This window comes from Geotrypetes seraphini, chromosome 3, assembly GCF_902459505.1.
Source record: "Geotrypetes seraphini chromosome 3, aGeoSer1.1, whole genome shotgun sequence".
NCBI lineage: Eukaryota > Metazoa > Chordata > Amphibia > Gymnophiona > Dermophiidae > Geotrypetes > Geotrypetes seraphini.
This window is the reverse complement of record NC_047086.1, coordinates 224,987,430-225,005,516: the sequence shown is the minus strand read 5'-3', so window position 1 is coordinate 225,005,516 and position 18,087 is coordinate 224,987,430. Positions and strand designations below refer to the sequence as shown.

General features: G+C 42.7%; 1 protein-coding gene across 5 annotated transcripts in view; it reads right to left on the bottom strand.

The window, feature by feature from the left end:
- Nucleotides 1-18,087, bottom strand: part of SMARCC2 (SWI/SNF related, matrix associated, actin dependent regulator of chromatin subfamily c member 2) — a 151,407-nt gene that overhangs the window by 57,146 nt on the left and 76,174 nt on the right. For all 5 annotated transcript variants that reach the window (XM_033936942.1, XM_033936945.1, XM_033936947.1 and 2 more), the window contains exons 10-17: nucleotides 4,384-4,499; nucleotides 4,079-4,203; nucleotides 3,823-3,882; nucleotides 2,690-2,727; nucleotides 2,250-2,380; nucleotides 1,987-2,058; nucleotides 1,648-1,761; nucleotides 310-463 (exon numbers count right to left, since the gene is read on the bottom strand). In XM_033936942.1, the coding sequence (XP_033792833.1) occupies nucleotides 310-463; nucleotides 1,648-1,761; nucleotides 1,987-2,058; nucleotides 2,250-2,380; nucleotides 2,690-2,727; nucleotides 3,823-3,882; nucleotides 4,079-4,203; nucleotides 4,384-4,499 (810 nt within the window). The remainder of the gene's footprint in view (nucleotides 1-309; nucleotides 464-1,647; nucleotides 1,762-1,986; nucleotides 2,059-2,249; nucleotides 2,381-2,689; nucleotides 2,728-3,822; nucleotides 3,883-4,078; nucleotides 4,204-4,383; nucleotides 4,500-18,087) is intronic.

Sequence of the window (18,087 nt, the reverse complement as noted above, 5' to 3'; positions counted from 1 at the left end):
CCCCGTGTCATTCTCTATTTGGTATAGACCTTTGGTATAGTCTGGAAGCCAGTCTATTGACTGTCTCCTCTCTGTCTACACTATACCTTGGATGTTAGTTCAATGAGATTTGTATGAGTTTAAGTTTTCAGCATATATAGTATAATGGGATCCAGCATCACATCCACCCTCAGCAGTGCTGAGAACAAAAAAAACACAGGGAAGTCTTGGGCTCAGAGACCAGAAACTTCATTCATCTTTGGGTTTCTCGACAACTCAGGCTACCTGAAATCACTATGTATCTCCTGCAGCTGAGGCACCTGAACATACCTGAGGGGTTTTGGGTTGTAGTGGTACCAGCCCAGAGGGAGTGTCAGCCAGAACATGGAAGTGGGAAGTCGGTGGGGGTCCCATGGGAGTTGGTCGGCTATCAGCATCCACCTGATAATTGATGAGCCCCCACTGCTCCAGGAAAGCATGAACCCTGAGAGAAAAAAGAAACAAAAGAGGCTTACACTCAGACTCAAAAGACAAACTACACCATAAAACCTTTGAGATTTACTTTAAGGCAGCGTCCCGCAAACTCTGTTGAGCCGCAGCACACTAAATGTAGTGGCCGTGCCGTGAGGCATCCCGGAAGTGTATGATGTCAATGCGATGAGATCACACACATGTGACATCATCACATTGACGTTGCGCATACACAAAGGCCCTCCAGATGGGCCCTGAGCCGCCAGTGGGGGGTGCTGGCAGGGAAGATGTACGGAGAGAAGGAGAGGCACTGGCGCCACCTGACTGCCTACAGGACATGCCTCTCGCCACGAGATGCACGTCCTGTAGGCAGTCAGCCGGCGCCTCTCCTTCTCCCCAGCATCTCGTGGCACACCTGAAATTTCAGGAGGCACACTAGCGTGCCGCAGCAGACAGTTTGCGATACACTGCTTTAAGGTAATATGTGGAAATAAAACAAAAACATAAAAGAAAAAATTAATCATATCTTTTTTTATTGGACTAACTTAATGTAGTCCAATAAAAAAGGTACGATTTTTTTCCTTTATGTTTTTATTTTCTATATATTACTTTGAAGAGTGGACTAACATGGCCACCTTTTCTCTTGAGATTTATTTTAAATTTATCTGTTTAGTAATCACTATACACAATATTTTTTGTAGTCCTAATGTACCACAGTCCTGCCCTGCATCACCCTGCTCATCCAGTAAAAAGCCCCCTGCCCTGCAGTTACTCCCGAGACCTCCAAGTACAGCTCTGGCAAAACACCTCAGTGCTGTATTGCAGGTCCCTTGTACTATTCCAATACAAAAAGACCACCCCCCCCCCCCACACACACACATACATCATGACTAATGTACCTCAATCCTGTCCTGCAGCACCTCCTACTAGTCCAGTACTGGAACCCTCCACCAATATACCTTTGTCCTGTCCTACAATACCTCCTGCCATTCCAATACCAAAAGCCCTCATACACATACAGTTTTGCCAGTGCACCTTAGTCCTCCCCTGTAATTCCCTCTTATTTCAGCATCAAAAGGCACACACAGTTCTGCCAATAAATCTCAGACCTAACCTAAAAGCATCTCCTACCATTCCTGTACTGAGACTATACAGAGCTGACACAGGAGGTGAATGCAGAGCACCTTAGCTGCATACCTCATAATGGCACAGACATCTCCAGCCAAGTTGCGACGGCATGCAGTAGATGTCAGGTATTCCTGTGGATTCAGCCGATACGTGTCAATCATGAAGTTACGGTATGCAAGGTAACTGCATGGTCAAAAGAAAAGAAGGTTTAACTGAAAGAGAGATAGACACACACAAACAGACTGTTATACTCTATATCAATGTTGCATGTTTAAGTGTGTGAAAGTGATGGTCTATCAGGGTGCATAAGACGGTACAATATTTTTGCACACTTGATTATAAATGGATTTGGGTATGCTAGTTATGAATGGTTGCTGCACTTCATCTCACACTGTGAAACCGTCTTACATTTCTGGAGTCTTGGATTTGTTCTTGCCATTGAAGAATTCTGGCAGTGCTCTACGTTCTATAGCATGGACACTGCAAAACAAGACATAAAGGGGCATCATAAAGACAAGAAACCATAGAACAGGGCCCGAAACCCCTTACTACTTTGGTGTTGGCCCAGGTCAGATGGTAGCCCAGTTGGGAGGGTAACATTGAAAAAGCAGCCTGTAGCCAAAAGTGGCTTACAGGAGAGGTTCATGACCTCACCAGACCTCTTGCATTACCTGTTGTAGTCAAACCATGCTGCATAACTGGGAATGATGATGTGGTGTGTCTGCTCCGTCACGTTGTCTTCATGGAGGTCTGCATTTTTCACCTGCTCCCCTTTGCTTCCTGAAGAGCTCTCCTCCTCATCCTGAGAGAAGCATAAAGCCCTCATGTCAGTTCTGAGGAAATCTCAGGAGACAACAGCACGTATCCCAAAATGTGCCTCCAACCAAGAAAATACTCCGGTACCTCTGAATACAGACTCTTCCACATAACAGCCCCGATAATCCTTCCATCCCTTCTTCCCACCGTTTTCAGTCGTACTTTATAATGTTCATCATGGAAGCAGGGCTTGGACTAAAATTATCCCCCAGTTGTGCCATTTCTCCTATTCCTGGACCATGCTGCTCCCTTCCCTGTGTTTTACCATGCCTCTCCTCTGTTTTCAGTCTCTCACCTTGCATGTTGTCTCCACGCTCTCATCTTCCTGTTCATCTGTAAAGTAAAGAAAAGCAGAATGTTACAGATTAGGTGTTGTAAGATGAAAATTAGAAACCGACAAAGGCCCAGATTCACTAAAGATTCAATTGCTGTTAGCCGATTTCTGGCTGATTTTAAAACAGCAATTGTTTCACTATCTTTTTTGCATGCAAATGATTTGCATGGAGGTGCAAATCATTTGCATGCAAACTCTTGACTCAGTCGCTCAGTGGCCAATCAGGGACTTCCTCCCAATGGAGGAGCCCGAGGCGCTTGAGCCAATCAGGGCCTTAGGCCACTCCCCGTGCATCACATGATGCACCGGGGCAGGGCCTAAGGCCCTGATTGCGTCGCTGGAGCCTAGAGGAGCAGGAGGGACTGAGCACCCCTCCTACTCCCAACTTTCAGGTACTGAGGGGGGAGGGGCGGGCCAGTTCCAACAGCAAGAGGGAGTTGGCATCCCTCCTGCCATGTTCGGAGGGGGGTTCCAACAGGGGGATTAGTTTAATGTCGGCAGCGGAGGTGTCTGGTGGCAGGAGGGAGTTGGCATCCCTCCTGCCATAGCTAAGTTGGGGGGGGTTGGCATGGGGGGGTGCCGATGGCAGCAGCGAGTGAGCATTCCTCCTGCCATATACACGCAGGGGAGGTGGGAGCGTCTGTTGGCAGGAGGGAATGGGCATCCCTCCTGCCATTTTTTTGGGTTGGGGAGAGGGGGCACTGTCGGGGGCGGAAGGCTTTTTTTCTTTTTTTTTTTTTTTATTGGTAAGATATTTTGCATCTGTAATACATGCAAAATATCAGTGGCATTTTTAAAAAAATGAAAAAAAACTTAGGCAGACCTGTCAGTAACACAGTTACCGACAGGTCTGCAGAAGTCGGGTTTTAGGATAGTAAAACCCGATTCAAAATAGCCAAGCAATTGTTAGTGAATCAATTGCTTGGCTATTTTGCATGGGGTTTTACTAATTTGCATGGGAGGATCAGATTGGGCAGCAGTTTAGTGAATCGGGTCAGGGAATGATTGCAAAACTAGTAAAACTGGTTTTGCGATCGTCATTACAGGATCAGTAGGTTTAGTGAATATAGCCCAAAGTGAAGTAGAAGTCTCACCAAGATCTGTCATGGTGCCTCCCTTCACCGGTGCAGACTCCGAATCCTTCTTCGTGTTTACTGTACCAAAAGGAAAAAAAAAATACAATTACTATCACCAGGAAGAAAGGCACCAAGTTAGAAGAAATTATAGGATTTCTCTTTACCCATATCTGTATTTAAGTCCCAGGCTCTCCCAGCAGGAGGCACTGTAGCGAACTGGAGATCAGAAGCACTGACTTGACTAGGTTCAGTGGTGCCCTGAGTTGAGAGATACCTGTCTTGGGCAGCGTGACCTCCTCTACATTTGGGACTGGGGATGGCTCATCCATATCTTTGGTTAGGTCTTCCTGCTCCTCCTCACGGTGCCCACGCTTGGATTTTGTGTATGGAGTTGAAGGACTGTAAGAATATGCCTGTATTAGTAACTTGTGCTCTGCCCATAATGTCCAAAAACTATCAACCACCAATACAAAATTTCCCCTTCCCCTCTAGAGCAGTGCTAGAAAATTTCCAAAAGGTACAGGAATGCTCAGGCTGCGAAAAATATTTCTGGGTAAGAACCTGATGTCTGCCTCTCACCCCTTTTTGCTGTTCTTTTTCTTGGCATCAGAGGTTGGCGAAGGAGAGGGAGAGCGTTTTCTTTTTTTGTAATTCCCACTTTTTTTGTCTCTTCGATCAGAATCTGGACTGTTCACCTTCAAGGGCAAAAGAAAGACTTTGGTGTCAAGATCATATAAAGGGAAAAAAAGAGACCACTCAAGAGGGTTAACAGTGAAAAGAGAGACTGGGGAAGGGAAAGGAAAGAGATGACAGCAGGGAGGATGGGGAGAAAAGGATGAGAGAAGAGATGAGGAAGATATATTCCCAGGGCAGGGTTGAAGAACAGACAAACTGAAGAGCACTTTTCCAAAACTCACTCAAGTTTCAAGTTTTATTTTAATTTGTTGAGTCGCTTAATTTAATTTTTACTAAGCGAGTTACAACATAGAAAAAAAACCAAACATTTATTTTAACATAATGCTTAAAAATTTTTAAAACAATAGTTAAGACCAACAAACATACAGACCAACCGAGACTCTAGGTAAAAAAAGGGCAGAACTACAATTCAATATTTTTAGGGTACAGAAGAGAACCATAAATGGAAAAAAAAAACATTAGGAGGGGGAAGGTGAAAACCTGGAAGGTAATATAAAATTTTTTGAACATAATTTATAGATTAAAGGCGTCCATCAGCAGCAGTTTTGAGAAAAATAGGTAGCAGCTTTTGGACTGAGTGAGTTTTGCATAAAGTATTCAACACAAAGTTACTACAATACCATGGACCAATTTAAACTTCCATTTGATTTCTCATTAACAATCTTTACTTAATGCTCTTATTTCAGATAGAGAACTTACTTTAGCAATACAACAGAGCACTCTTTAAAAGTTCCAGGCCCACATGGGTTCCAAGCTGAATTTTATAAAATTTTGCAGGAAAATTTGGATTCTCTTTATTAAATATGCTTAACTATATAATCCAAACAAATACAATACTGGAGACTCTGAAGATTGCTCAAATGATAGATTGAAAGATTAGCTACTGTAATTTTTACCACCATAAGTCTCTACTGAATTATACTAAATTGTTTGCCAAAATCTTGGCATTTGGTTTAAATTCTACCTTCTCTGATAGAAGAATCACAGGTGGGATTTGTCTGACCTGTGATTCCTCTATCAGAGAAGGTAGAATTTAAACCAAATGCCAAGATTTTGGCAAACAATTTAGTATAATGAATATGCATGAGATCTATTTGCATGCACTGCTTTCAATGCATATTCATTGGGGAAATCCTGAAAATCCGACTGGAATACGGCTCTCGAGGACCGGAGTTCCCTACCCCTGCAATAGATGGACCCTACTCAGTAGTACTTATCTAATTTGGACAGACAGGACATATAGGGTTGGGAAATTTCTTGCAGAGAGAATGATAGAATGGACAAAACTTGGTCAAATGCCTTCTCCGCATCAAAACTAATGAACAGAGAAGGCATGTCCCATCTGTGTATCTTTTCTTACAAAGTCAAAATATGGTAGCTCTTATGTTTGTAGTGGCTGAGGTGCAGGAGTGATCATACGTGAAGATATGAAAATTGCCAATCAAGTGGAGAAGGCTTCTTCCAAGGCTAGACAAATGTTGGGTTGTATCCGCAGAAGTTTCGTCAGCTGGAAGCCTGAAGTCATAATGCCATTGTACAGATCCATGGTGAGACCTCATCTGGAATATTTTGTGCAATTCTGGAGGCCACATTACCTAAAGGATGTGATGAGAGTTGAGTTGGTTCAACGAATGGCCACCAGGATGGTCTCGGGACTCAAGGATCTCCCATATAAGGAAAGGCTGAGTAAATTGCAGCTAAACTCACTTGAGGAACGTAGAGAGAGAGAGCAGACATGATTGAGACGTTTAAATATATCACGGGCCGTATCGAGGTGGAAGATGATATCTTCTTTCTTAAAGGGCCCACGGCCACAAGAGGGCATCTGCAGAAAATCAGGGGTGGGAAATTTCATGGTGATACCAGGAAGTATTTCTTCACCGAAAGGGTGGTTAATTATTGGAATGACCTTCCACTGCAGGTGATTGGGGCCAGTAGCGTGCCAGATTTTAAGAAAAAAATGGGATAGGCATGTGGGATCTCTTGGGGGGGTAAAGCTAGGGAGGTGGGTCATTAGAGTGGGCAGACCTGATGGGCCGAGGCCCTTTTCTGCCGTCATTTTCTATGTTTCTATGGACAGTACACTCTTTCATATATTTAGGTATACAGTTATCCATATGCCCTTCCGAACTATATCAATTAAATTTGACTCGTTTGCTTGAATCCACCTCTGAGACACTGGCAGATTGGATGCATCTTCCCCTTGGTTTGCATGGAAGAATCCATTTATTTAAAATGAGACAATTCCTACAAATGGCTATACCTTTTACAAATGTTACCCCTTAAAATTTTATAATCGGCTCTTAAGCACAGTTACTTGCAGTAACAGGTGTTATCCAGGGCACATATTCTCACATGTGGGTGATGTCACCGACAGAGCTCCAGTACGGATACTTTAAAAATGCATCACCATTTTAAGACTTGAGAAAGTTTGCGATAGCCTGCATCGCGTATGTGCGAGTGCCATCCCGCCCGACGTAGGCGCGTGGTCCCTCAGTTGAGAAAGCCAGCTAAGAAGCCAACCAGGGGAGGTGAGTTATGAGAATATCTGCATGCAGTCCCTGAATAACACCTGTTACGGTAAGTAACTGTGCTTTATCCCAGGACAAGCAGGCAGCATATTCTCACATGTGGGTGACCTCCAAGCTAACCAGAATGGGATGGTCGGAGTGTTGGCCATTTAGGAAAATAAATTTTGTAATACAGACTGGCCGAAGTGCCCATCCTGTCTGGAGAAAGACTCCAGACAGTAACGTGAGGTGAATGCATGAACTGAGGACCAGGTGGCAGCTTTACAGATTTCGTCAATAGGAGTGGATCTAAGGAAAGCTATGGAAGCTGCCATAGCTCTAACTTTATGGACTGTGACCTCACTCTCCAGGTGCAGTCCAGCCTGAGTATAACAGAACGAGATAAAGGAAGCCAACCAGTTGGAAATTGTTCTCTTGGAAATAAGATGCCCCAACTTGTTAGGATCATAGGAGATGAAAAGCTGAGGAGATGATCTATGCGGCTTTGTCCTGTTGAGATAGTAGGCCAAAGCTCGTTTGCAGTCCAGTGTATGGAGAGCCGCCTCTCCTGAGTGAGAGTGAGGCTTAGGAAAAAATACTGGAAGGACAATCGACTGATTGAGATTAAATTCAGTGACAACTTTCGGCAGAAACTTTGGATGTGCTCGCAGGACTACTTTGTCATGGTGGAACACAGTGAATGGTGGATCTGCCACTTCACTGACTCTCCTTGCCAAAGTGAGAGAAATGAGGAAAACAACTTTCCAGGTCAGGTACTTGAGATGAGCCATTGACATTGATTCAAATGGAGGCTTCATTAACCTGGAAAGAACAACATTAAGGTCCCAGACTACCAGAGGAGGTTTGAGAGGTGGTTTCACATTGAAAAGTCCTTTCATTAATTTGGAGACCAAGGGATGAGCAGTGAGAGGTTTACCCTCCACTGGATGGTGAAAAGCTGTAATAGCGCTGAGAAGGACTCTGATAGATGTAGACTTGAGACCAGAATCAGACAAATGGAGAAGAGAATCCAGCACCAGTGAAACTGAAATGGATTGTGGATCTTAGTGATGAAGAAGACATCAGGAGGGGAAATGAGTCTATTTCTGCTGATAACATTGCTGAGTGGCTGATTTACTGGAGGCTTCCAAAATAAATTACAGTGGCTGAACCGCATAGAACTTCCATGGTAATGCGGTATACAAAAATAAAGTTATTATTATTATTATAAGCAGCATTCAGCCCGAGAGAAACTAAGCTGTCAGGTATAGGGACTGAAGGTTGGGATGTAGCAATGCACCTTGACTCTGCGTAAGAAGAGATGGAAATATTGGCATAGGAAGTGTTTCCCTGGTACTGAGCTGAAGTAGAAGGGAAAACCAGGGCTGCCGAGGATCATGGTGGCTGATTCCTGCCTGACTTTGAAGAGAGTCTTGAGAATGAGAGGAGTAGGTGAAAACGCGTAGAGAATCTTGTGTGTCCAATCCAGAAGAAATGCATCTGCCTCCAGAAGGTGAGGGGAGTAGAGTCTGGAGCAGAATTGGGGCAATTTGTTGTTGTGGGGAGACGCGGACAAGTCCACTTGAGGAGTGCCCCACTGAGCAAATATCTGATGGAGAGCTGCAGAGATGGGTGTCCATTTCTGAGGCTGAAGGATTCTGCTGAGTTTGTCAGCTAGGCAATTCTGTTCACCCTGAATGTAAACTGTGTGGAAGAGAATATTCTGAACAGTAGCCTAGAACCAAATCTTCTGAGCTTCCGTGCACAGGGGAAGAGATCCTGTGCCCCCCTGCTTGTTGATATAATACATCGCAACTTGATTGTCTGTGCGGAGTAAGAGGACTTGATCGTGGATGAGATGTTGGAAAGATTTGAGAGCATAATAAATCGTCCTGAGCTCCAGCAGATTGATATGAAATTTCCTCTACCTGGATGACCAATGACCCTGCATCTGAAGGCCCTTGAGATGTGCTCCCCAGGCATAAGGGGATGCATCCGGGTCAACACTTTGTGGTGAGCAGGTATGTGAAAAGTAGGTCTCTGGATCATCTACCACTGTAGCGACAATCGAAGAGATGATGTCACAGAGATGTGTTGTGAGAGAGGATATGTCACTTGGGTTCACTGCGAAACAAGGGTCCATTGAGGTGTTCTTCGATGGAGTCTCGCCAGAGGTGTTACGTGTACTGTGGAGGCCATGTGGCCGAGAAGAATCATCATGCGCCTGGCTGAAATGGAATGAAGTTGGTTCACCTGATGACAAAGTTGAATTAGAGCATCCTGGAGATTCTGGGGAAGGAATGCTCCCATCTGAGTAGTGTCGAGAAGAGCCCCTATAAATTGGAGGCATTGAGAAGGAACAAGTTGAGACTTGGGGAAGTTGATCTCGAAACCCAAGTGCTGGAGAAACAAGATGATGTGATTGGTTGCTACAAGTACATCGTGGCAGGAGGGGTCTTTGATTAGCCAATCATCCAGGTGGGGAAAAACCTGAAGACCCTGAGACCGCAAGGCCACTGCTACTACCACAAGGCATTTTGTGAAGACCCTTGGGGAGGATGCTAGACCAAAGGGAAGGACTCTGTATTGATAGTGGCGGCGAGCGACTTAAAATCGTAGATATTTCCTGGAAGCCTGGTGAACTGGAATATGAGTGTAGGCTTCCTTCAGATCGAGACAGTATAGCCAATCATTGTGAGCCAGGAGGGGATACAGAGTGGCTAGAGAGAGCATGCAAATTTTTCTCTGACTAGGAATTTGTTTAGGGCTCTGAGATCTAGAACGGGGCGGAGATCTCCTGTCTTTTTGGTACTAGAAAACAGCAGGAGTAGGACCCCCTGTTCTGTTGATTGATGGGAACTTCTTCGATGGCATTGAGAAGAGGGAATGGATCTCCTGCAGGAGAAGAGAGGCCTGCTGGGTATTGGAAACAGTGGAACGGTGGAAGAGCAGTGAAGTGTAGAGAGTAGCCCTCCTGGGTGATTTTGAGGACCCAAAGATCCGAGGTGATAAGTTCCCAATGATTGATGTAAAGTTGGAGCCACCCTCCAATTGGCTGTGGAAGAGGATGAGACAATGGAATGGTAGCTATGCTCTCCAGAAAACGGTCAAAAAGACTGGGCCACTTTGGTGGGAGCAGTGGGCTGAGCCTTAGGTGTATGCTGCAGCTGTCATTGTTTCTTAGGCGGAGGGTAGGCTGGAGCTGAAGCTTTAGCCGTAAAGCGCTGCTGGTAGAAAGGAGCAGGCTTAAAGGGTCTGGAAGAAGGAAACTTCTTAGGGTTTGATCAAGGTATCCCACTGGTCTCATGAGCAGACAGTTTTTGAGTGGCAGTGTTCGCTGAGTCACCAAGAAGTTCATCACCGAGACAAGATACGTTGGCAAGCCTGTCTTGATGATTAACATCATTTTCCGAAACTCGCAGCCATGCAAGTCTGCGCATAACCACGGACATGGACGAGGCTCGAGAGGTCAATTTGAAAGTGTACTTGCATACCTGGAGGACCATGCTGGTAAGTCGCTAAAAAGACTCTCTTCCGGGCCGGAACATATTTAGTGAATCCATGGTACTGTTTAACCAGATGTTTCAGGTAGCAGGTGAAATGAAAATTGTAATTTACTGCTCTGTTGGCAGGCATGGAATTCTGATATAGTCTCTTGCTAAATTTGTTCATGGTTCAGCCCTCCTGAACAGGAGGGACTGAGTCGTAAACATTGGAAGATGTGGACTTTTTAAGGGTGGACTCAACAAGGAGAGACTGGTGGGACAACTGAGGCTTGTCAAAGCCAGGCAAAGCAATGATTTTGTACAAAGAGTCTAATTTGCGAGGTGCAACAGGAACAGAAAGGGGAGATTTCAAATTTTTGAAAAAAGTCTCCCTGAGGATACCATGGAGAGGAAGCTTCAGCATCTCCTTGGGAAGTTGGCCATAATCCAATGTGTCCAAATATTCTTTACTATATTTTGAGTCAGCCTCCAATTGGATGGACAAATCCTGACCCATCTGCCGAATAAACTTCGAAAAAGTAAGTTTATCAGAGGGAGCAGAAGTTCTCGGTGGTGAACCCCTGCTAGAGCGTGAAGCTTTAGAGTCTTCTGTGTCAGAGTCAGAGAAAGAGAGGTCCTGATCAGTGTCTTCCTGTAAATCCAACTCCATGAGCATGGAAGAGGGACTGCGCTTGGAACGGTGTTGTTCCGATGCCGACGTCTCTACATGCTTACGTTTGTGTGAAAGATCTTCCCCGACTTCATAGGACTAGTGTCCGAATGCCTGGAGGTTGAGGAGTGTCGGGGCTTGGATCGATGTTGATACGTCAGTGTTGAAGTTGGCAGGCTCAACACCCACAATGCTTCCCTTTCTGTATGATGCATCGACGCCACTGTGTGATGCCTGGATGCTTCCTTGTGTGGCATAGAGACGGTGTCCATAGTCCTGGATGCATGCTTAGGTTGGATTGGCACCGGAGGAATCAGTGTCAGGAGTAGCATTTGAAAATGCTCCCCAAGCTCCTCCCGAAGCAGTGCTTCAGGGAAAGCATCGGTACAAGAGGCTTGAATTCCGGTACCACACGTGCAACTACCCATTCCGGCGAGGAAGAGGCCGATGTAGAGGCACTCCTCAATAAAGGAAATCGGGTACTTACGGAACTTCTGCAAGGTCAGCATGACTTGGCTCAATGCCTTGATGACCTGCGTCCCAGATTGAGAAGGGGAAGGCTTATTAGCTGGCTTACCCAATGGAATGGTGTAATGCAGCGGTCTCAAACACGTGGCCCGCGGGCCACATGTGGCTCTCCAAGTTTTATTTACGGCCCATGGTCTGGACTGGATCATTCCCTTCCTTTTGGAGCAGCAGCGGGTCTGGCCGGTTCGTTCCGTTCAAAGCCGCGGGTTGGCGGCTCCTTGTGCTATTCACTCCTGCATCGGAAGCCTCTCTGACATCACAACATCAGAGAGGCTTCAGACGCAGGCGCGGATCTTGCAAGGAGCCGCCACCCGCGGCTTTGAATGGAATGAGCCGGCCATACACGCTGCTGCTCCAGTGGCGTACCAAGGGGGGGCGGTCTGCACAACTGGTCACTCTCCACTGTTCTTCCTAGAGTGCGGCTCGCGGCTCGTCTAGAGCAGGGGTGCCCAACTGCTTCCCTTCCCTTCTCACCGCTGCCATCGGGGAACAGGCCGGCACCATGCTCTTTGATCTCCCTGCTTCTCTCGCCACCCGACCTCAATTCTGACGTTGAGAGGACATTCTGGCTAGCCAATCGCTGCCTGGCTGCCCGGAACGTCCTTTCCGACGTTAGAATTGACGTCGGGCGGCGAGAGTTGGTCGGCCCCGTGGAGATCTCGGCCTGTTCCCGATGGTGGCAGCAGCAGCAGCAGCAGCAGCCTATTCCCCGGCGGCAGTGGCATGGGGGAGGGCAGGAAGGAAGAAAGAAAGAAGGGGGGGGCAGGGAGCCAAAAGGAAAAAAGAAAGAAGGGTGGGGACAGGGAGCCAGAAAGAAAAAAAAAAGAAGGGGGGGGGGGACAAGGAGCCAGAAACAAAGCAAAAAATGGGACAAGGAATCAGAAAGACAGACATAGAAAAAGAAAGAAAAAGTTGGGGGAGGGAATGAGGTCTGGAGGAGAGGAAGCATACAGGAGGCTGAAAGAAGAGAAGAAATATTGGATGCACAGTCAGAAGAATAAAGTGCAACCAGAGACTGATGAAATTACCAAACAAAGGTAGGAAAATGATTTTATTTTCAATTTAGTAATAGAAATGTGCCAGTTTTGAGAAAGAAAAGATATTAAACTTTAAATGTGAGTGCTGCAGAAAAAATAGAGTACTTGGAGGGCTGCAGAAAAAATAGTTAATGTCTTATTAAAGAAATGACAATTTTGCATAAGGTAAAACTGTTAAAGGAAAGTTTTATAAACTATAAAGAGTTTAACCTCATGCAAAATTGTCATTTCTTTAATAAGACATTAACTATTTTTTTCTGCGGCCCTCCAAGTACCTACAAATCCAAAATGTGGCCCCACAAAAGGTTTGAGTTTGAGACCACTGGTGTAATGCAACCCCGGAGTGAGAGCTGGTGGCTCTGTTGATGATGATGTCTTCAGTGTTGGTGGCTTGGACACCACAGGTGTCAATGCAGACTCTTGGTTCATGCTGACGCCGAAAAGTTTTTGTTGCTGTATAACCCGAATCCAAATAGTCCGCTTCTGCAGCATAGAATAGTGGGTGCAGGCTTCAACATGGTGCTCAGGACTCAAAACACTGGCGGCATCAACTGTGAGGGTCTGGTTAAAGAGATGGTACGAGCACAGTGAGTACACCGTTTGAAACCCGTTAACGGGCGGGACATGGACGGGAACACCGACTCAGCAAAATTAAACTCAATGGCTGAGGTAAGAAGGAAGGCCTCGCCGGCCCAAAACCCATAACAGAAAAAATAAAAAAAAACGAAGGGTGGGTTTGTTTGGGTATTTTTTACTTTTTAATGAAAAAAAATAAAAAAGAAAGAGAAGACTGACTGAAGTCAGAAAAAACCACAAGAGCGGGAAGGCAAGCAAAAAGAATTCAACAGCTGTTGAACACGCGACTTCTTAGCTCCGTGGAAACGAAGAAACTGAGGGACCGCATGCCTATGTCAGGCGGGAAGGCACTCACACATGGGTGGTGCGGGCTATCGCAAACTTTTTCAAGTCTTAAAGTGGCGATGCACTTTTGAAGTGTCCGTACCGGGGTTCCGTCGGTATCGTTGCCCACATGTGAGAATATGCTGCCTGCTTGTCCTAGGATAATGTACATTTTGTTGGGATAGCAATAGCTCTGGTCAGACAGGCTGATATTAATGAAGATAAGCTACAATTTTTAGTTACTGAAAATTTAAAAGAGTCAAACTCATCTGACAATGGCTTCCAGTAAACAAAATAAGAATGATTTAATGGGAGGAGGATCGGGATCAAGTAGTAATAAGAGATCAAAGCCAGAACCAGCTACTCCGTCCAAAGTTCCACTGCCAACGGAAGAAAAAGATGATATTAATATAGGAGCTGAACTTAGACAAATTAAAGAGATTGTCTTAGAAAATGTCAAAAAACTGCAGGTGGTCATTGAAGAAGTGGCTTGTCTTACTAAAAGAATGGACTTGGTAGATAGTAAGTTAAATCTTTTAGAAAAAAAGGCAGAGCAAATGGAAGTGGAATTGCTGCAAAGTAAAATTGACAGGAAGGAGATGGACTTGTTAAAAAGAGATCTTGAGGATTGTCTTAATCGTGAAAGAAGAAATAATTTAAGAGTTATAGGGATGCCAGAAGGAGTAGAAAAGAATGATCCAATTTCTTTTCTTGAACGGTTCCTGCCAAAGATACTACCGATAAAGTCAATAATACCGCTGGAAATCGAGAGAGCCCACAGGATTCCTGGGCAGAAAACAAATAATCAAAAAGGACCTAGGACTCTAATCTTCAAAGTATTAAGATATCAACATGTGGTAGAAATTTGTCAGCTAGCAAAAGAGAATAAAAATTTAAAATGCCAGGACACAAGAATTCACATAGTGCCTGACTTTGCTAGGGCTACGGCAATGAAAAGAAAACAAATGCTGGATTTACGTCCACAATTGAGAGCGTTGGGGGCTCGATATGGTTTGATGTACCCTGCGGTAATGAGGGTCACACATGCCAACAAAACTTTGAATTTTGCCGAGCCGGGGAAACTGCGGGAGTACCTGGAGAAATGCGAGCAACCAACGTCTTCATAATTGCTATTTTTATTTTTTGGAGCTAATTTATTTAGTTCATCTTTTAGTAAATGGTGATTTGTTATTTCCTTTATTATTTGGAAATTTGAGTCAAACGGAGTATAAGATGGAGTTCTAGTGAAAGAGAAGAAGAGAAGAAACTGACAGTGTTCATGGAACGTTGACTTCATTTGAAAATGGATGATATTTGAATCTTGGCACGAGCAAGCTGGAGTGGATGGAGAAGTAACCTGACTGGTTACGATAGATGTTTGATAGGGAATTTATATCTCCCACTGCTTTGCTTTGTTCAAACAGGTTACTGAGTACGGTGCTAGGTTTGAAGGAAAGAAGCTCCGATGTGAAGTTGTTTTATTGCTTTGATGTGGTTAAATAACAGTTAACTGTGTTGAGCCTGTTACTTTCTGAATGGAAGTAAGTTTATTTTTGGAGAGCATGATTTGGTTGAATTGGAGGTTAAATACGAGCTGATAACTGATTGGTGGGAATGAGTCATGGATCGAAGGAAGGAGGCGTGTCTTTTATGAACAGACTGAGATGAGAATTCTGATTCACTGAAGACAGAAGATTGAAGAACGGACTTTATAGTTTAAAGGTTTTAGTTCTAAAGATTAATATAAAGTTATAGTGGTATGGATGGATCTTTAAAAGTTGGACACACTTATGAAGTTAAGTTATATTGAGTGTGCAATGATTTAATTTTCGTGTGCTGCCATGTTTTTCAACTCTTCAGCGCTACGCGGAATTCTTACAGGCCGCAATGACATGCGCACAGTCCTGTTATAACAACACAATTACTTTGTTATTAAGTGGTACCATTAATTTGTTTATAATGGGGGTTAAATTGGATGAGGGAGATAATTAAATTTGGTATGGTGTTATGATTTTTAACCCCTTTAACAATGCGATATAAGTCAGTAAGATATGGCTCTATGTGCCGATTTAGATATAATAACACACTTAGTTTGGTTTGATTAATCATATATGGATTCTTGATACTAAGTTCATACAATATTTATCTTAATCATCTAGTAATGGTTAATCTGATATAAACTTCGTTATAATTAACTAACTGACTGATTAAAGGTATTGAATAATTTCCTTTTATGCTAGGGTACAAAGCTTTGTAAAATAAGGATTTCTGAGGCAAAAGCTATATTATTGAAGTAGAATAAGATCTAATATATGTCAGAATTAAATTAAAAAGGGTTTAAGTAATCCTTATGATTCAATTAATTTGAAATAATTATATAATAATTTATTATAAGAATATAAATATAAATTGAACATGAATTTATTTCATAGATTATGTAAGGCATTTTATATTTAGAAAAGGGTATTTTCTTATTTATTGCATACGATACCTTGATCAGTATTATTTGGGTGAGTTATATGTTAATTTGTCAGGTTTATGTATGATTCAATTTCATATATGTATAAAATACTATAGTCGCTAATTGTAGATAAAATAATAGCTTATAGGGAGATTTTCTATACCTGATCTCACTTTGCGTTTCCAAGTTTTCGTAATTATTAGGGGAAGGGGAAGGGAGGGAGTATATAATGGGGGGTTGGGAAGGGGATGGGGATATATAGTAGATCTTATTTATTGGGAAAAGGATTTATTACACATTACTCATAGGTTGATTTTTGAGAAAACAAGTTTTGCTATCATATAATGGATCTTAAGATATTGTCTTTAAATGTTAATGGTCTTAACCATCCAATAAAAAAGAAAAAAGCATTGCTATTTTTAAAACAACAGAATGCGGATCTCTGTTACATCCAAGAGACTCACCTGTCAAATATAGAATCTAAAAAATTGGAAGGTGGCTGGGTCAAACATTGTTTTTTCTTCTCGGCTATTGGGAAAAAGGCTGGTGTTGCTATATTAGTGAATAGAAAATGCTCTGCTTCATTTAAATTAAAGGTGTCAGATCCTCTTGGAAGATGGGTACATGTGGAAATGAGCATGGGAAATACTACTATAGCGCTTTTTAATGTGTATGCCCCTAATTCGAACCAAAATGAATATTTTAAGACTTTACAACAACTGATTCTTCCACTGGCTGCTTCTAATTTAGTGGTGGCTGGGAACTTCAATGCTGTCATGGATCCTTTGATGGATAAAAATCCCAGAAGATTTATAAAATCATTAGGATTAGATAATTTTGTACAATCTTGTGACTTGAAAGATATTTGGCGTTTACTTCATTTTGATGGTCGGGAATTTTCTTTTTGTTCCCATGTTCATAATTCTTTCTCAAGAATAGATTATATTTTTGTTTCAAATCAATTAGTACATCAGGTAACACAAGCTGCCATAGATCCAATCATTTTGTCAGATCATGGTGGGGTGTGGATTGAACTTAAAGTTGTTGATCAAGATAATAGTAGACCTTTATGGAGATTTGATAATACATTGCTTGCTGATCCAATATTTTGTGAAAATTTTCTATTAAAAATGAAAGATTACTTCCAAATTAATGCCACAGATGAAATCTCCATGGAAGTTTTATGGGACGCTTTTAAAGCAACTATGAGAGGTCAAATTATCTCTTATTCGGCTTATCTTAAGAAACAGGTCAAAAAACAATTTTCTGATTTAGAGCAAGAAATTAAAGTTTTAGAGTCAAAATTAATAGGAAAATGGGAGTATTCTACGCAACAGGACCTTTCAAAAGCTAAAGGTAAATATAATGAGATTTCGTCTAAATTGGTAAGGAAAGATTTATTTTCTCAACAAACTTTGTATTATGGAAACTCAAATAAGGCGGGAAGAATATTGGCAAATTATCTTAAAGCAAAAAAAATTGCCATCAAGGATGAGAATGGTGATATGTATACTCAAATTGAACCTATTTTAAAACAATTTTTAAAATTTTATAAATCTCTTTATTCTTCTGAGACTTATTTAAATAAAGAAAAAGATGGTTTGGAGTTTTTGAAACTATTAGAGGAACCTAAAATTCCTGAACATATAAAAGGAAGATTGGAAGAGCCAATATCATTAAAAGAATTGCAAACAGCTTTGAAGTCCCTTAGAGTTGGATCCGCTCCAGGTGGGGATGGTTATACGGTAGAGTTTTATAAATCATTTCAAAATACCCTATTGCCTTATTTATTAAATTTATATCAGTCTCAACTAAATAAGGGTTGTATTACAGGCACTATGGTAGAATCTTTAACTATAGTTTTACCAAAGCCAAATAAAGATCCCACTTTGGTTTCAAAGTATAGGCCTATTTCTTTAATCAATGTAGATGGTAAACTTTTAGCTAAGACATTGGCTTTACGCTTGACTAAAGCTCTCCCTTTCATTATAGGTAT